Source organism: Lagenorhynchus albirostris, chromosome 7 (genome assembly GCF_949774975.1).
Source record: "Lagenorhynchus albirostris chromosome 7, mLagAlb1.1, whole genome shotgun sequence".
Taxonomy (NCBI): Eukaryota; Metazoa; Chordata; class Mammalia; order Artiodactyla; family Delphinidae; genus Lagenorhynchus; species Lagenorhynchus albirostris.
In genome coordinates this window covers 17,619,110-17,639,681 of record NC_083101.1, presented here as the reverse complement: position 1 = coordinate 17,639,681, position 20,572 = coordinate 17,619,110, and the positions used below count along the sequence as shown (strand labels likewise).

The 20,572-nt window shown below is 40.8% G+C and overlaps 1 protein-coding gene across 7 annotated transcripts in view; it reads right to left on the bottom strand.

Annotated features, from left to right (window-relative positions):
• Nucleotides 1–20,572, bottom strand: part of ASTN2 (astrotactin 2) — a 925,730-nt gene that overhangs the window by 313,860 nt on the left and 591,298 nt on the right. For all 7 annotated transcript variants that reach the window (XM_060154506.1, XM_060154516.1, XM_060154507.1 and 4 more), the window contains one exon: nt 13,607–13,773. In XM_060154506.1, coding sequence (XP_060010489.1) covers nt 13,607–13,773 — 167 coding nt within the window. The remainder of the gene's footprint in view (nt 1–13,606; nt 13,774–20,572) is intronic.

The following is a 20,572-nucleotide window of genomic DNA, read 5'->3' as shown; positions in this document are numbered from 1 at the left end:
GAGAGGTTGTCATGGTGGCAATGGTGGTATTTACTTATTGAGCATATGCTACTGACTAGGCACTTTGTATGTTTATTTTCTAACCACGAAAAAGGTAGTATCATCATTCCTGCTTTACAGAGAGCAACAGGAAAAGCCACGAAATAAAGCACTTACACCACGAGTAAGTGGCAAAGCTGGCGTTCAGTATCAGGTCTGTCTAGCAACAAAGGTAACTTTTCCCTCACTTGTCTTTTCCAAATACAGTTGTTCTTATTTGCATCACATGACCCTGGTTACACTATGCTAATTGGAGTCAGTAGAAAGTAGTCAGTCTCCTATCGGCCTTTCTCCCATGGGATGAAGTGAAGATCTATTGAATCTGACTGCAAAAAGGCTCATGTGGGAGAAGGGAGGGGCTCTGTGACATGGTTTGGGAAGAAAGTGTACCCAGTCTGCAGGAACCACTAGCTGATGCTAGAGACACAGAACCCAACTGAAGGCAGGAAGTAGGCAGGCAGAGCTGAAAACATGACCCAAGATCACTCCTATTGAAAACTCAGGAACACCTTACGTCTGAAGCAAGCTGTCACTCTGTTCTTGTTTTCCTCTAACTCCCAGTGTATTGCACAGATGCACCGACTGTCTTTCCAATGTTTACATGCTCCTGCCCAAAGTACAGTGGAAAGTTCTTGGAAGGAGGGCTATCTTGGTACCTTGGTCAAGTCTATCCTGTCTTCTTTTTGCATCTATTAAATACATGCAACTCTCCCTTCATAAAGTTGCAGTACAGATAATGTGAGTTATACAAATGTGCAGAGTATATGGTAAGTTCTCAATAAAGTATAGTTCCATCCATTTATTCCAAAAGGTTCCTAGCAAATATGAGAAATGATATACTGGGTAGAGCTCACCCTCTTCTCTCTCTCCCTCACCCCACCCGCCTCTCTCACACATACACATACATACACACACACACACGTGTACACCTATGAATGAATACATTGTTGTTGTAAAAGATTAGATATTATCAAAGTCTATAGAGTAAAACACAGAAGTTCTTCATTTCTCACTCCACTCCACACATACCTTTACTTCCTGTTCCAGCGGTCATCATTGTTAATAATTATGTATTCTTGTAGGTTTTTTTTACTGCATTTAGAGATCTACTATATATATTACACTTTTTATAATATAAAATATATTATTTTAATTTTTATATCATATATATTTTAAAATTATAATTTTCATAATAAACTCATAAACAGAATTACCCTATACATTGTTGTGAGATACGCATTTGTACCTAATTTCTTGGAGATCTTTTCAAATCAGTATACATACAGATCAATCTTTTTAATGACTGTTTGGCATTGCGCAGTATGAATGTACCATAATGATTTTACCTAATCTTTATTGATGGGCATTTTGGTTGTTTATAGCTGTTCGTTATTACAAATGGTGCCACAGTGAAGAATTTTGTACATATATCACTATGCATGTGTGTGTTTCTATAAAACAGATTTTTTTTTTACCATCATTAGTGGAGCATAATTGCTTTACAATGGTGTATTAGTTTCTGCTTTATAACAAAGTGAATCAGCTATACATATACATACATCCCCATATCTCCTCCCTCTTGCGTCTCCCTCCCACCTTCCTTATCCCAGCTCTCTAGGTGGTCACAAAGCACCGAGCTGATCTCCCTGTGCTATGCGGCTGCTTCCCACTAGCTATCTATTTTACATTTCGTAGTGTATATATGTCCATGCCACTCTCTCACTTTGTCCCAGCTTACCCTTCCCCCTCCCTGTGACCTCAAGTCCATTCTCTATGTCTGTGTCTTTATTCCTGTCCTGTCCCTAGGTTCTTCAGAATCTTTTTTTTTGATTCCATATATATGTGTTAGTATACAGTATTTATTTTTCTCTTTCTGACTTACTTCACTCTGTATGACAGTCTCTAGGTCCATCCACCTCACTACAAATAACTCAATTTTGTTTCTTTTTATGGCTGAGTAATATTCTATTGTATATATGTGCCACACTTTCTTTATCCATTCATCTGTCGATGGTCACTTAGGTTGCTTCCATGTCCTGGCTATTGTAAATAGACCTGCAATGAACACTGTGGTACATGACTCTTTTTGAATTATGGTTTTCTCAGGATGTATGCCCAGTAGTGGAATTGCTGGGTTGTATGGTAGTTCTACTTTTAGTTTTTTGAGGAACCTCCATACTGTTCTCCATAGTGACTGTATCAATTTACATTCTTACCAACAGTGCAAGAGGGTTCCCTTTTCTCCACACCCTCTCCAGCATTTATTGTTTGTAGATTTTTTGATGATGGCCATTCTGACTGGTGTGAGGTGATACCTCATTGTAGTTTTGATTTGCATTTCTCTAATGATTAGTGATGTTGAGCATCCCTTCATGTGTTTGTTGGCAATCTGTATATCTTCTTTGGAGAAATGTCTATTTAGGTCTTCTGCCCAGTTTTGGATTGGGTTGTTTGTTTTTTGATATTGAGCTGCATGAGCTGCTTGTAAATTTTGGAGATTAATCCTTTGTCAGTTGCTTCATTGGCAAATATTTTCTTCCATTCTGAGGGTTGTCTTTTCATCTTGTTTATGTTTTCCTTTGCTGTGCAAAAGCTTTGAAGTTTCCTTAGGTCCCATTTGCTTATTTTTGTTTTTATTTCCCTTTCTCTAGGAGGTGGGTCTAAAAGGGTCTTTCTGTGATTTATGTCATAGAGTGTTCTGCCTATGCTTTCCTCTGAGAGTTTGATAGTGTCTGGCCTTACATTTAGGTCTTTAATCCATTTTGAGTTTATTTTTTATAAAACAGATTCTTAAAAGAGGGATTACTAGATCAATGTTTTATGAATTTTTAAATTTTGATAGATCTACTAAATGGCTATCTGTAGAGGCACTGCCAGTTTACAATCCTATCACTGATGAATGACAGAACTCATTTCTCCACATCTGTCACATTCATTATTGCCAATCTGGGATGTCAAAAATCCATCATTTTTGTTTGGTTTTGCATTTCCCTGATTACTGGTGAGGTTCATCTTTTCATGCCATGGTCATTTGTATTTCTCATTATCCATCCATGTTTTGTGAGACTTGTCTTTTTCCTTATTGGTTTGTATATGTTTTGCATATTTTCTCAGTAATTATCTTTCACCTTCCAAAATTTCTTCCAGTCTGTACTTGCATTTTAATATTGCTTTTGATGTCTTATAACCTCTTTATCCTGGTCCTTTCTTGCTTTTGAATTTTGTGTGATGCTTAGGAAGTCACAAAGATGCTAAAAAAACCCAATCTTTCTTTATATTCTTGTAGTATTTATATAGTTTTTTCATCTTTGGTTATTTAATCTGTGTGGCATTTATTTTTGTGCGTGGTGGGAGTGGTTATTTTAACTTAATTATTTTTAAAATGGGTAGATGAGCATCTGAAGGAGCCATCCCTTCCCTAAGTAGTTTGAAATGCCTTTTTGTCATGTATTAAATCCTTATATGTACCGCATATACATAATTGGAAATTTTATTTAATTATCTGTATATTCCTGCAATAATTCAGCACTATTTTCATTAATAGAATTTTATGTCATGTTTTGAATGTAGCAAGGTAAGTCTTCTCCCTGTCAAGAACACTAATTTCCTATTTCAAAATTTCCTCACTGTTCTTACTCATTTTTCCCTTCAGATAAGGTTTAGAGTTGTTTTGTCAAATTTCATGTAAAACTTTAGTGGAATTTTGGGTTGTCTAAATTGAATTTGTAGACTAAATGGGGGAAAGTTGTTAATTTTTTTTTTCCTGTAAGACATACTCATTGAGAGTCAACTCTGTGCTGAGCACTGTTGACAACTGTGGCAGAGATGATGTCTTATGTTCACCACACTGGATCCTCTTTGTGGACACCCTGTAGACTACGCATCTAAGCTGCCCTTGCAGTTGGGTTTAAGGGACCATGTGAAGGGATTCTGAGAGATGGAACCTGTGTTGCTGTGATATAAGTCATTGCAGATCCAGCCCTTACAAACATGTTGCATGACTCTCAAGCCCTGTCTTCCCTTGCTATGGCAAGCTTGGAGATCACGTGTTCCAGATCAATACTGCAGGATGGAAGAATGCTGCCTCAATTACAATGGACCTTGTGTGAACCAGAAATCAACTTTTGTGTACAATCTCCTGGTTTGGGAGGCTTCACTTGTTACAGCAACATAGCCTATCTTATCCTGGCTGATTGATACAGCATCTTTACAGTTCGGAGTCTTCTAATTCAGAAACATAGTTTGCATCTCCATTTAGCAAGTGTTCTTTTAAAACCTTCACTGAAGTTTTAGACTTTAGGTCATAAAAATATTGCACATATCTGGTGGGGGTTTATTCATAGGTATTTATGCAATGCACTATGGTAGAGGTTACAAGCAGGTGTTTTGGATCCAGACCACAATAGTCCAAATCCAGATTCCACCATTTTTTGCTGTGCGACCCTGGACAAAATGCTTAACCTCTCTGTACTTCCTTTGCTTATCTATGAAGACGTTCCCACCGCACAGAGCCACTGTGAGGATTAAATGAGTTGTGTCTGAAATACAGCGTGCACAAGGATATAGTAGAGTGACAGCTTCTATTATTACAGTATTTTCCACTTGAGGAATATGATCAGTTTTCATGTTTGTTTTCCCTTAGGTTTTCTAGTTAGTTATTGCTGATACTGAGGAAAGTTATTCTTGATTTTTGAAAGTTGATTTTTCATCCTACCACAGAAGGAGCCCATCAGTTCTAATACATCAACCAGATGAATGAGTATATATTTGGCCAGTTTGGGTATTCAGGTTATGCTAGGATTATGGAATAAATTAGAAAATTGTCCTTTATTTTCTTTCTCTGGATCAGTTTACATAAGATAGAGGTTATCCGTTCCTTGATGATTTGGTAAGACCTGCATATAAAATCACCTGGGCTTGATGTCTTCTTTTTAATTGTAGACATTTGGCTCTCTTATCACTTTATTATGTTTGGCTATTTAGATTTTCTACAGCATCATGACTCAAACTTGGTAATTTATATTTTCTAAGGAAATAATGCATGTTATCAAGACTTTTAAATTTATTGGCATAAATTTGCACACAGTCTTCTCATTAAATTTGTTTTATCTTCTGTGCTTCTATGGTTATGCCCCTAGCTCATTACTAATGTGTTTGTGTTCTCTCTCTCTCCCTCGAAGAAGCTTTTGCATTTTATTGGCAAGGCTCCTTTTTTTTTTCTATTTCATTTATTTCAGCTTTTACTTGTATTAATTCCTTCCTGCTGATTTCTCTGAGTTTGTTTTATAACTCTTTTTCTGGCTTCTGGAGTTGAATGCTTCATTTGTTTATTTTCGGTCTTTCTTTCTTCTTAGTAAATGTCATGGAGCTTCTGACTACTGCTTTGCCTCTATTCCATGAGTTTGATATGCAGCTTTCCAGCTCCTGCTCATTGCTAAAGAGGTGATCATTTAAGTTTGATTTTATTTACCCAAGTGTTATTTAGAAGGTTGCTTTTTGTAATTCCCAAATATATAGATTCATATGCTAGATAGATTGCTGTTAATATCTAATATTATCACATTCTAGTCTGAGAATGTAGCCTGTATAATTTCTACTCTGGTGAATTTATTGACATTCCAGGCCCCCTTACCTAAAGGAGGCACAAAATGTCAAGTTCAGATTCTGGATCTACTTAAAGCTGTGATCAAATAGAGGCTGTACCACTTCCCAGCTGTGTGACCCTGATCAAGTCTGTTAACTACCCTGGGCCTCAGTGTCATTATCGATGAAATGGGGATAATAATAATCCTTATCATAGGGCTGATGTGAGAATTAGAGATAACTTACATAAAGGATAAAATAGGATCTATGATGTAGTGGCCAATTAATGCATCAGCTACTGTGATGATGATGATTAATGTTACTGTGATTATGCTAGTATTACCTATGATGGTGCTTCATCTATTAGCCAATTTACACTTCCCAGAGAATGTACATTTACTTCCAGTGGTTCTCAGATCTTAGTTGCTGGCCTCTTTCTAGATCCAGATTTCTTAAAGCCAACAGAGTTACCCTTTTCTGATTTTTTTTTTTTTTTTTTTTTTGCGGTACGCAGGCCTCTCACTGTTGTGGCCTCTCCCGTTGCGGAGCACAGGCTCCGGACGCGCAGGCTCAGCGGCCATGGCTTACGGGCCCAGCCGCTCCGCAGCATGTGGGATCTTCCCGGACCGGGGCACGAACCCGCGTCCCCCGCATCGGCCGGCGGACTCTCAACCACTGCGCCACCAAGTTAAGAATTTTGAGATGGGACAATTATTCTGGATTACCAGGGTGGACTCAATGTAATCAAAAGGGTCCTTATAGGAGCATATGAGGTAGAGAAGTGTGACAGGATCAGAGAAGGAGATATAACTTGGAAGCAGAGGAAAGAGACAGACAGACAAGCAGACACAGAGACTATGTCTCCGGCCTTGAAGTTCTGCCGATGCCTAGATTTTAGAACTTCTGCCCTCCAGACCATAAAATAGTAAATATGTATTGTTTTAAGGTACTAAGTTTGTGGTAATGCATTGCGGAAGCACTAGGAAACTAATATACAAACTTCACAAGGAGTTGTTGCTCCCATTTTCAGATGAGAAAACTGAAGTTTAGAGAAGTGAAGTGACTTGCCCATGGAGATATACCTTGGCAATGGTGGTGCTAGGAATTAAACCTGGAGTTCCTATTTCAAGAAGTGTGTATATGAATGTGTGTGTATGTGTGTGTACGACTTTAGCCATATTACAACTGTAGATGCATGGTGATTTTCTTTTGCCTGGGGGTGAGAAAAGACTGTGGCTCAGCACGAAAGGAAGGAAGGGAGATAAAAGGCCGGGTTCGCTTAGTAAGACCCTTAGAGATGTAGGGGGAGAGAGAGGGAGAGAGCGAGAGAGAGAGAGAGAGAGAGAGAGAGAGAGAGAGCGAGAGAGAGAGAGAGAGAGAGAGAGAGAGAGAGAGAGAGAGAGAACTCATAAATGCAAATGAACCTTTGAGTTTTAAAACGTGAGCAACTCTTTCCCCCAAGCCACCTCAGGGCACAGGATGATTTATGCAAAGGTCTATTTAGTTGTTGGTTTCTATTTTTTTTTTTAATCTTATTTTTGTACCATGCGACATAATTATACAGCTCCTTTAGAACATTCTGTCGTCTGGGAGATTTTCTTACAGAAATTCTAAAGAGTGTAGGCTCACAGGAAACCAGCCAAGATCTGCATGAAACTATATTTATACATATGCCAAAATGAAAAACATAAAATAAAATAAGTACAGAGATACAAACCGGGCATTTTAGCTGAAGGCAGTGAATGTGTTACCCTGAACACACCCATCACATTACAGAGAATACTAGAATTGGATGGGGATTCAGAGCCCGTACCACAAAATCTTATACATTTTTAGCCAAGAGCATGTTTTATTTAATCCTTACAGCAATGTCATGAGATGGGTACTTTCATTCTGACATTGCCACCAAGGACCCTGAGGCTTGGCATTTTAAATCCCTTGACCAAGATCACACGAGCGCTTTGGAAAAGCCAGGACCTGGACTTGGATCTTCTTCCTCCAAATCTAGGGCTCCTTCCACTTTAGCACAAATGACTGCTTCCAATCTGCTTGTTCTTCAAAAAACAGAAACTGGGGCCTAAGAGAAATGGCATTTATACACATTCTCAAGGCAGGGTATTTAGTTATTTATTCACGTAGTTACCTGCGCATTCATTCATTCATTCCTCAATGGCTATGGAATCAATACAATTATGTAATGAAATGCATAGACTAGAAACTTTTTTTTTAAATGGGGAAGGGAATCAAATCCCAGAAAAAAAAAAAAAAGAGAATAGAGCAAAGTTAAGGGTAAGAAGAGCTCAAGAAACTGCATACCACATGGACTTGGACTAAGGTTAGGGATGAATCTTAGCATCCTACCACCAAGGCAAGAGAGAAGCAGGCGTTTTCTCAGCTTTGCTGTTCCTGACACCTGTAAGAAATCCCACTCTGGGGTCAATCAGGACCAGGGCCCTCTGTGACCTAGCAGTTAAGGCCTTCAGCCACATGGACCCCACTAATGTTTCTCATGAAGGTTCTCAGGACTGTCCCAACATTAACCAGCGTGAAGATTAGTAAAACTCTTGTCAGAGTGGCCTCTGTCTGCAGGTTTCACTCAAGGGAAAAATTTAGAGTTTCTAGAAAAGCCATTTTGAAGGTAACATACTCAAGAGTATTATTCAGAAAAGAAGGAAGGAGAGGAAAAGGAAGGGAAGGGAAGGGAATGCCATGGAGAACCTTGGGCTAAATTATATAAAATATTTTATCTACTCTAAGACCCTCAACACCTATAAGAAACACTAGCATTTCACCTAACACTAAGAAAGAAAAAACAATTTTTAATTAAACTCTGTCAAACCATCAATAGTAAAATACATCCTAATTTCAAAAATGTTAAAATGTGGAAAAATCTGGGCACTTTAGAACCAACAAAATATGATATGTTTGACCACTGCAGGACTTCGAGCTTTTATTATCCTCAGGTGCCCTGTGAACCTTCAAGAGACAGTTCTAGAGGGCAGACCTTCCATGTGGGCTTGACCACTGGAACTTCCCTTTTTCTGTCTTTGAGCATCTCATGGAACTAATGTTTCACAGGACCCACATAGGAAAACACCTGTCTGAATGAATGGCTGGACTTTGCGTGCTTCCATCAGTTGTCTGTGAGTATGTCTCGCACCTGAGCTCTTGCAAATGTTTCAAACAGCTGAGAGTGCAAGGTTGTACTTTTGTGACAAGAAGCTGGCAAGCGCACGTTCTACGTCCACTCTGAGCGGTAAAGCCCCATCTTTCCATTAGCAGTCGGAGAGGTCAGAGGTCAGGCCTAGCCTAAAATTTGAAACTACAACAAAACAAGTGCGTGAGTGAATATCCCCCATACCTCTGCAACTAGTTACTGACAGTGAAAGTTAAAGTCTCTGTCTGCATTCTCTAGGTCAGTGTTCTCCATTATTAGAGCCAATTTCAGCTTTGGCAATGAAAATAAGAGGCTTCCAGTTAACAATGGCTATTAAACACATGTATTTATCTCCTCTCCCTCCTAAAATCACATAAAAATGACATTAAACAGATAGCCTAGCAAGGACTGTTGAGGCTGGATGTGCTCTTTGAGTCCGTATTTTTACATACATTTTTACTTCACTTTAAAGTAAATTATATGTAAGTATATTCAAGTATATTCAAGTATATTTAAGTATATATATATATATCAAGTATATTTAAGTATAATATATATTAAGTATATTCAATAGATTCAATAGATTAGAATAGAGTAGCCTGGGACATCTCCTATCCCAATTTCACCTCCTCACTGGCTGTGAGACCCTTCTGGGCCTCAGTTTTCTCCTCTAAATGATGTGAGAAAGACTGAAACCTCAAAACTGTTGATGGCATTGTTCACTACTTCTTATATAGGTATATACAGGAAACATCTCTCTTAGCAAATTATGTCAGGAAAAGGAGTACATCCTCTGGAAAACAAAACAAAGCAAAGCAAAAACCCCAAAACTGCAAACTTCCTTTTCTCAAGCAAGGGCAATTCTATAATCCACCATGTTTTTTTCTGCTTTCTTTGGTTGCCAAGACAAACAGTGCTAAACTTATCTCACATTGAGTAATTCTCCCATTTCAGGCTCCTGAAACCATTTTCTCCCTTTCCCTTTCTCTCCTTACAAATGGCTCTGATCCGTCCTGTCATATCTTTATATTATCCATTTTTTATAGGTTGGATTCATGTGGATAATATTAACTTCTCTTGGAAGAATGCGCGGTATATGCTGTAAACACTTGTACAAATGAAACAAACTTGGTTGCTAGGTAACTTGTGTGGGTCTTGGAGAGAAGAAATGCTTCCTCACCTATAAGATTCATTCTAAATGTTTCATCTTAGTATACAATGACCTTTTCAACCTATCTCAAATCCACCTGCTTCTCTTATCCTACTGTTACCTGTAGTCTATCAACATCAATCAGGACCAAGTGAGGCTCAAACACCTGTCCTCAGAGTCCACTTTGCCCCTGGTGGGCAAGGACTTGTACTCAATGCTTCTTTGCATTCTTATCACCCCACAAAAGACCAGGCACAGAGTTGGGGCAGCAAATCTTAGGTGGATGAATTCTTTAATTCGACAGTTATGGCTTTGAAAAAGTCCTTGGGCAAGCAGTGACAACGGGGACACACAGGTGATTAAGACCTAGTCCCTGCTCATGAGGAGTCTGCAGTGTGACAGGGACCAGACAGGAAAGCAGGTAAGTCAACACAGCAGTGAGGCTGCGACAGTGAGAAGCTTGGGGCAGGGGGCTGTGTGACTCCAGAGAAAGGATGCTTTACTCAGTTTTGAGGAACTTGACCTGACTAGGGCTGACAACCAGAACAGCCAGCCAGCGGTCCAGTCTGCAAGAGGTGTCAAGATTTCACTGGGATAAATTAGAATTGGAGACAAAATGTCAATGGCCCTTCCCTGGTAAGAAGGCCCTATGGGTAGAAAAGAAAAAACAAAAAAAAAACAAACTAATATAAGACAAGAAAAACAGTCTTTCCTATAAATATGAAGATTTGGTAAATATTAAGCCAACATTTAAATGGTATCCATTTTAAAGGGCAAGGCATTATATACCCAGCTCCACGGTAACTACACATCTCACTTTTGGACTTCTCTTGAGACTCAGAGAAGACTGGCTGAAGAAGGTTAAGATCTATACCAAGACTTGAAGATGAAACAGAGCATTCAAGCTAAAGGGCCACGGACAAATGGGGGGTAGTGGGGGGAAGAGAGGAGGAGAAGCAGAGGAAACAATGCTGAACACTCCAGAAGCTGAAGCCAAGATGCCTAATTCAGGAATAGGGACGTAACTGGAAATACAGCTGAAAAGGCCAGACTGCGAACAACTTCCTTAGCCGTGTCAATTGAGGAACTTAATTTCACAATTATTAATTGAGCACCTACTACGTGTCAGGCACTGTTCTAATGTGCTGGAGATAGAACAGGAAACAGGACATACAATTCAGTCATTGGAGGATTAAATGAGATGGCTTTATACCTATCAGACTAAGTATAGCTACCATTTAGTGAGTGCTTACACGTGCTGGACTCTATGCACATGTGATTTCAATTAACCCTCACAATGCTGCTGCAATCACATCTGATTCTACATGAAACAAGAGTCTCAGAGATGTCTAGTGATTTGCTCAAAACCACATGGCCGGGAGTGGCCAGAGGCCAGGAGTGATATCAGATCTGTTTTGACTAATACTGGAGCCCCGTGGACTGGGTTTCAATCTCGACGCCCCTGTTTATTTAGCTGTGTGACCTTGAGCAAGTCACTGAGCCCCTCTGTGCCTGGTTTTCTTGACAGTAAATCGAGATCATAATAATACTAGTACCTCCCTTGTAGAGTTGGTATGAAAATTCAATGGGCTAATGTCATCAAAGTACTTAGCACAGTCATGGCATGTAGGAAGTGCTTAATAAGTGTTAGCTGCTATTATTAACCTGCCTGCAAATAGGTTTATTAAACCTGTGCTACCCAGGAAACTCAGAAAAGGCACAGAGCTCTGAGCAAGTCGACGAAGTCCCCTGGAGGAGGGTTTGTTTTCCTTGTTTAATTCAGTAGCCTGCCACTTCTCTAGACCAACTTTCACACAAGTACCTGCTAATGGTTTTGTTTACAGTGCTTCTAACAAGTGTGGCTAACTTCTCATTTAATAGACAATTTTCAAAGCATGTTGACGCTGCAGCTGGTTTAAGGAGACCTGGGTTTTAGTCTCGTTTTTTTGTCCTGTTTATCAGCATTTGGACGAGCTTCAACAGCTCATAGCACCCTCTCCCAATTCAGTCTAACTTAAAACTTTAAGAGACCTTTCTGGGTAGGGAAGGTTAGTTTGTCCGTGTCTCACAGACCCGGAAACTAAGAGGTTGAGCACCTCAGGTCACTGAGCAAGTGGAGGGCTGTTGTCATTACTATCACTCACTTTAGCTATTTTATTTAACAAATACACACTTGTGCTAACTCTGTGCAGGGCACTGTTCCAAAGGACTTTAGAAATAGTAATGTAAACTGTGATGTAATTAATGTAATGCATTTAATCCTCATAGCAACTCTATAGAGAGATGCTGTTATCATCTTTTCTACAGATGAGAAAACTGAGGCATAGAGATGTTAAGTACCACGCATAATTTACTCAACACTGCCCTGCAGTCACTTAAACTGAGGAGAGACCCTTAAAGTTCATGTCTGCATACAATACTTTATGTCTTATTTATCTGACTGATACATATCTAGGGCCTCCGGCAAGTTGCTTTAACAACGGCTCAAGGGCGCCTGCAGCACCCAGTGTAACTGGGGCTGGGGTAGGGAGACCCTGAAATTAGCCGCAGAAGGAAAACCAGACCCCATGGACTAGAACCATGCAGGTAAAGGTAATTTTCTGTTAAACTGAGATTAAACCCATACACATTCCCCCACCTCCTCTTTCGTAATACGCAGGACTGAAAAGTTTGTTTACACTTTATTCTGCTTTTCTATCTTAGTAAAGCACTGAGCACCCTTCAATGACCAACCATCTTGCACAAGCAAAGAATTATTTTTCTGAGTCACAGAATGTCAAAAAATGAGCAAATTTTCTAATATGAAGACATCATCAGAAAGGGAATGAAGAGAAGAAAAAAGGCTGCCATTTTCTTGAGTGACTGCTGAGGACCAAATGCTATGCTAGAAGCTCTCCATGGCAGAGGTAACTCCCACTGCAGACTTTTTCAACAAGGAGAACAAGATAAATTGGAACAACTATTAGGCGTCGTTGTCCGAAGATCTCATTTCACAAGTCGTCAAACTGCAGCCCAGAGAGGGACAGTGACTTGTCCCAGGTCACCCAGCAAGTTGGTCCTAACGTGACCCCCTCTTTCAGTCTCATACTAAGTTTAAAACTCAGCTGATTTCTTAGCATTAGCGAGAACTTTGAGCTTTGCCTGCATTGTTTCTTTTCCACCTCAGCTCCCCCAATTAATTATCATTATTGATAGGGGCATTAGGACAAAGAGGGGGTAACCTCTGAACTTGGCACTGCTTAATCCCTGCAGAAAGAAAGTTGAAAGCCCAGGCTAAGCCCGTGGTCTTAAGCACCACACCTGCTGGTTTCTCAGGGACACCTTCACGGTGCCTGCTTTTGTCTCTAAAATACACTGACCGTGGCTACAGGGTGATGCAGAAGGGGCAAGAGACTTTTGCAGAACAAAATCCTGACCCTAGGATGTAGCCTGAGCAAGGATTCCACTTGTCATAACCACTAATCAATTATTTATTTTTCTTCTTCCATTCTTCTTTTCAACCCCCAACCAAAGGTTATATTGTTGCCTTTTTCCTCTTGGGCTGAAAAAGCAGAGGAAGAAAGGCCATTTCATTGAAGGTCAGTCCCAGCTGGGCCAGGCTGTAGTTCCTGATCTTTTTCCTGCATCCCTCCCACTGCTGTGAAGGGAGAGGCCGGGCCTCGGGGACAGAGACTCACCCGCAGAACATGAAGATGGTGCTGGAGGTGGCGTCGTAGGGCAAAGGCAGTGTTTGCTGCAGGCACAGCTGCTCGCAGCCGCCGTTGAAGCCATCGGAGCAGTCGATGCCTTTGGAGTGGTCATAGCAGCCGGAGCCGTCCTTCATGGGCCTCAGCTCCTCAGGGCACTGCTCAGAGAGACAGCAACAGGGCGGTTACAGCTGAAGAAGTGGAGGGTCTCATCACGCCCTCTCCTCCCACCTTCTGAAAAGGGGCAGGTGTCGGGACTGTAGAGACAGGTTCAAAGTCTCATTTGACCCCCTAATAGCTGTGTGGCCTTGGATAAATTCCTTTACCTCTCTGAACCTCAGTGTGCCCACCTGTAAAATGGAGCTTTTGTCGATATCTATCTTGTAAAATTAGGAGAATGAAGGGAGACAGTGTGTGCAAAGTACTTAGAACTCTGTGGCTCATACGGCAACCATACAGCAAAAGTGAGCTGCTATGAATACTAATATTGCTGGGATCATCATCATTATTGTGTTTATTATTATTGTCCAATAGGGTCACCATGGGAGGCAGCCAGATATATTTTAAAGAGCTTTTACCAATATGAGTTTAAGTTCCAGATCTTCCCCTTCTCCCTGTGTGATCTGGGGCAAGTTACTCACCCTCTCTGAGCGTCAACTTCCTTATCTGTTAAACGAGCCTAGCACCTGCATCTGTGGATTTGTTGTCAAGCTTAAGCTGGACCACAGGGGCTGCATAACTTACTTTAGAATTTGGCATGAAATTTGGTACTCATCAAATGTGAGTTCTCTTCCTTCCTGTCTTGAATGTGTCACCTCTTCTCCATCCTAGTACCTGAAGTCCTAAATGAGACTCCTGCATCTTCACAAAGGCCTCCTACACAGTCTGCTGGCCTGCAGTCTGGCCTGCTGTATACCATCCTCCTAACGGTCTCCAGAGTGATATTTCTAAGTAGCATCACTCCCCAGCTTAAATACATAAATGAATTCTAAACAACAACAAAGCGAATCTTCCTAAAGCTGACAGCCAAGGTCCTCTGCAGATGATATCAAACCCTCTGCCAGGCCATGTGCACTTTCCTCCAGGTAACCAAACGGGTTGCCCTCTGGTCCCTTAAAAGCTCAACAATTCCAACCTGAGTGACCTCAGTCGAATGCTCTTCTGGTATGCCCAGCTGAGGGTGTACCTGCTAAGTGCTCCGTAAATGGAGGCTCTTATACCCTCGGTAGAACCACCTAGTTATTTAATTTAGTTTCCCATCATTTGATGAGGCTGAGCTCATCTCCAGTCCAGCAGATGGAGAAGAAGTTCCAATTCTCCTGCGTTTGGGAGAGAAAATGAGGTACTAGGTTTTAATTTCAGTCACCCTGCTGGCATTTCCTGTCCACCAAGATTAACACCCAGAGCCCGGCCCTCCTCATCTATCACTGGACATCGCTGATTAAAACGCCCTCCCAACATTCCTCTCCTCCCAACCAGCTCCCTCGTCCCCTCCCCAAGCCGTCATCCTGAACAACATCAATAACAAAACACACACCCCAAAATTAATTTACAAAAACCACAATAACCAAAAAAGGTCATCTCTCTTAGAAATTAAATTTTGCCTAAGAAGAATTCATAATTACAGATGCATGAGAGAGTTCTTCAAGACATTTGAGACTGGCGCCAGGAAGGGTGACAGAGAGAGTTGGTTATAAATGGCCTTTGTCAAGCTGCAGAAAGGTTATAAAACTGGCTACATTTTGTGCTTAAAAAGAAAAATCAATTTTCTACGGGAGTGAAGTGCTGTACATATTAATACAAGCTTAGAGGAGGCCCCTGCTTGTCTCAGAACATTCACTGTCAGACAGAAGGGCACCTAGTCATGGGGCCATTGGGAGCTGTGTGCTGGTACCTGGGGCTGGGTCATCTGTCTGCAGAGATGTAGGGGTGAGTGCTGGAAGGAAGGGCTGACCTTCTCACCAGGTAACAGGAGATATCTGGGGCGGGGTATTACTCACAGTTCTTTCCACCCCCCACTGATTCGCTACCACTTTTATTCTTTAAAACAATATGTTCTATATTCCAGGCATAATCTAAACACTGTATCTAATTTAACGTAGTTAATCCTTATGGCAAACCTACGGGGTGGTGTGGCAGGGCTAATAATGGCTCCCAAAGATGCGTCGCCATCTTAACCCTCGGAACCTGTGAATGTTACCTTCTATGGTAACGTTATTTTGCAGATGTAATTATATTGAAGCTCTTGAGATGAGGAGACTAATGGGGATTATCTATCTAGGTAGCTCTAAATGCCGTCACAAATGTCCTTATAAAAAAGAGGCACAGCTAGAGCCCAGAGCCCACTTCCCGCCGGAGCTGGGGGAAAAAAAAAAAACAAAAAAACAGAGGCACAGAGAGATTACACACATGCAAAGGACCACGTGGGGATAGAGCGCAGATTGGAGCGATGTGGCCACAAGTCACCAAGTGCTGCAGCCACCAGAAGCTGGAGAGACAAGGATGCTTTCTCTCCTGGAGCCCTTTGAGGGAGGAAGACCCTGTTGACAATCTTGATTTCAGATTTCTGGCCTCCAGAACGTTGAGAAAATACATTTCTATTTTCTTAAACCACCCAGTTTGCTAAGCCACTCCTAAATTTCTAATCCTTAAAAATGGTGTGAGGGTCTTCCCTGGTGGCGCAGTGGTTGAGAGTCCGCCTGCCGATGCAGGGGACACGGGTTCGTGCTCTGGTCCAGGAAGATCCCACATGCCGCGGAGCGACTGGGCCCGTGAGCCATGGCTGCTGAGCCTGCGCGTCCGGAGCCTGTGCTCTGCAACGGGAGAGGCCACAACAGTGAGAGGCCCACGTACCGCAAAAAAAAAAAAAAAAAAAAATGGTGTGAGATAATAAACGCTTTTTGTTTTAAGATGCCCAATTTGGGGATAATCTGTTACACAGCAAAAGATAACTAATATAGTGAGATAAATGTAACAAGTGCTTCACACAGTGTTTGGCAAATGGTAGCTGTCATTCTGGGTATGATTAAGAAGCTTAGGATCTAGTTTGAGAAATGAGAAATACATATATCTGTCAGACAGAGCACTAGTTACAAAGCAAACATGAAGAAGCACAGTATAACTTGAATGGGAAAATGGAAATTCTGCAAATGTGATTGGAGAATATTGGAGTAGGCAGGCTTGGGTCGGGGATGTCTTCTTAGAGGAAAGAGACGAATGTCACTGGGGCAAAACGGAGATTCTGGTGTACTAGAGAGAGGAAGATCAGAACTCTTCTCAGGTACACCACTCACCCGCCTGGTGACCTTGAACCTAATTGGGCCTCAGCGTTTCTTCCTTAAATGGAGGCAACACCTTGAAGACGGGACCAGTAGGACTGATGTTAGTCTTGAATTGCACACAGGCCTTTGACACTGAGCATCTAGGCAAGTGCTTCACCTCAAAGACAGCCTCAGGCTTCTCATCTGTAAGACGGAAATAAGAATGCCTCTCTGGGAGGCATTTCTGGTGACCCTATGAGAAAACAACCTAAAGAATCTGGCTCTGGGGCTTCCCTGGTGGCACAGTGGTTGAGAGTCCGCCTGCCGATGCGGGGGACGCGGGTTTGTGCCCCGGTCTGGGAAGATCCCACATGCCACGGAGCGGCTGGGCCCATGAGCCATGGCCGCTGAGCCTGCGCATCTGGAGCCTGTGCTCCGCAATGGGAGAGGCCACAAGTGAGAGGTCTGCGTACCGCAAAAAAACAACAACAACAACAAAAAAACCCCCCAAGAATCTGGCTCAGAACCTGGCACACAATAGGCACTCAATAAATGAAGGATAAATGAATGGGTAAGTGGAACAAATGATAAATGAATGAACCCATTCCCTCCCATAAAACCTAACTGGCATTATCCGTTTATCTTTTCTTTCTCATCCATATGAGTCCTTCTTTGGACCATTTAACAAATGTATATTGAACATCTACTCAGTGCTAAGCAAAGATGCTGGGTGCTGGACATGCAGTAGTAAAGAAGACAAGCAAAACCCTGCTCTCATGGGGCTTAAATTCTAGGGAGAAGACAAATGATTAACAAGAAGTAAAATGATTATTTCATAGAGTAAAAAAGTACAACAAAAGTGCAACATGATAAAAAGTGAACGGGGATAAAGGAGGCATACATTGAGCACTTGAACTAAGCCTGAATAATAAGTGGAATCTCCCAGGTGAGTATAAGTGGGAAGAGTTATCCAAGAAGGAACAGCACGTATGAAAGTCCTGAGGCAGGAACAGTGTTGGCCTGTCCATGGAACAGAGGAAGCCAATGCAGCTGAAGCTCCGTGAGACAGGGGGAAGCAATGTTGGCACAAGGCAAGGGGTGAGACGTAGAAAGTGACCAAATCACTTAAGCCAGAAGTTGGCACACTATGGTCTCTAGGCCAAATCCAGTTAGAGGCCTGTGCTTTTTTTTTTTTAGTTATATATATATTACAATTTTGAGATGCTTATAATAGATTCACATGCAACTGTAAGAAATAATACAATACAGAGAGATCCAGATTATTACCAGTTTTCCTCAATAGTAATATCTTGCAAAACTATATCAAAATATGACAACCAGGATATATACATTGATAATCAAGATACAAAACATTTCCATCACTACATAGATTCCTCCTCTTGCCTTTTTAAAGCCATACCCACTGCTCACTTGACTCCCTTCCTTAATACTTGGCAACCACTAATATGCTCTCCATTTCTATAATGTTGTCATTTCAAGAATGTTACATAAATAAAACCATATAGTTTGTGACCTTTTAGGGTTTTTTTTCACTTAGCATAATTCTCATATTCATCCAGGTGTCTTCATGTATCAATATTTAGTTCCTTTTATATTGCAGAGTATTATGCCATGCTATGGATGGACTATAGTTTAACTGTTTGCCTGATGAAGGACATGTGGGTTGTTTCCAGTTCTTGGCTATTATGAATATGTTGCTACAAACGTTAATGTGCAAGTTTTTGTGTGGGCATACATTTTCATGTCTCTGGGGAAAAAAAAGCCATGGAGTATAATTTCTGGGTTGTACGGTCGTTACATGTTTAATATTTTTAGGAAGCTGCCACACTTTTTCAGGGCAGTTGTACTATTTTAAATCCCCACCAGCAAAACATGAGCGATCCAGTTTCTCCACATCCTCATCAGCATTTGATGTCGTCAATATTTTTCATTTTATTTACACATCCTGACAGGTGTGTAATAATACCTCCACTGTGTTTTTTCACTCATTCATTCATTTATTTTTGGCTGTGGTGGGTCTTCGTTGCTGTGCGTGGGCTTTCTTTAGTTGCGTCAAGTGGGGGCTACTCTTCGTTGAGGTGTGCAGACTTCTCACCGCGGCAGTTTCTCTTGTTGCGGAGCACAGGCTCTAGGTGCGCGGGCTTCAGTAGTTGTGGCACGCAGGCTCTACAGTGCAGGCTCTAGAGCGCAGGTGTGGTGCACGGGCTTAGTTGCTCTGCGGCATGTGGGATCTTCCCGGACCAGGGCTCGAACCGGTGTCCCCTGCATTGGCAGGCGGATTCTTAACCACTGTGCCATCAGGGAAGCCCATCCACTGTGGTTTTAATTTGTATGTCTCTAATCGTTAACGATGCTGAACATCTTTTGTGTTTATTTTCCACCTTTATATCCTTTTCAGTGAGATGTCTCTCAGTGTCTTTTTTTCATTTTCTAATTGGATTGTTTGTTTTTAATTGTTAAGGTTTGGAAGCTCCTTATATAGTCTAGACACTAGACTTTTGTCAAATATGCAGTTTGCAAATATTTTCTCTCCCACTCTGTAATTTGTCTTCTCATCTTTTTCAACTGAGCTTTCACAGAGCAAATGTTTCTAATTTTGATGAAATCCAAGTTATTTTCTCTTTTATGTATCATAAAATCTATATCTTGGAATCTAAGAAGTCTTTGCCAAGCTCAAATCTCAAATATTTTCTCGTGTGTGTGTATGTGTGTGTTCTAGAAGTGTTATAGCTTTATGTTTTACAGTTAATTCTGTGATACACTTCAAGTTAATTTTTGTATGAAGCGTGAGACTTACACTGAGGTTTACATCTCCAGTGAAACTGCTCAAGCTTAGAGATTTCTTTTGGGGGAGTTTTTAAGTTACAATTTCAATTTTCTTAGTAGTTGTAGGGCTATTCAAATATCTATTTCATATTGGGTAACGTGATATTTTGCATTGTTCAAGGAATTGATCCATTTCATCTAGGTTGTCAAATATATGTGTGTATAGCTATTTGTAACATTCCTTTATTAATCCTTTTGACATCTGCAGGGTCTGTAGTGATATTATCCGTCTCATTCCTGATATTGGTAACTTGTGTCTTCCCTCTTCTTTTCTTTAAAAGTCTTGCTATTTTGTTTATCTTTTTTCAATTTTCTTGACATTTTCAAAGAATCTTCTTCTTTTTTTTTTTTTGGTTTCATTGACTTTATCTATTTTTCTGTTTTCAATTGCATTGATTTCCTTTCTTCTGTTTGCTTTGAGCTTCTTTTGTTCTCCTTTTTGTAGGTTCTCGAGGTGGGGAACTTAGATTATTAATTTGAAACTTTTTATCTAATGTATGCATTTATGGCTATAAATTTCCTCCTCATTAAATATAAAGACTTTTACTTTAAGGAAAAGATGAATTACTGTGCTAGCTGTGTCCCATACATTTTGATATACTCTATTTTTATTTCATTCAGTTCAATGTATTTTTAATTGCCCTTGAGACTTCCTCTCAACCCATGCATTATTTAGAAATGTGTTGTGTAGTTTCCAAGTATTTAGAGATTTTTCTGTTATCTGTTATTGCTTTCTAGTTTGATTCTGTGGTGGCTGGAGAACACACTCTGTATGATTTAAATTCTTTAAATTTGTTGATCCTTTTACCAAGGCCCAGAATATGGTCCATTTCAGTACATGTCCCGTAGG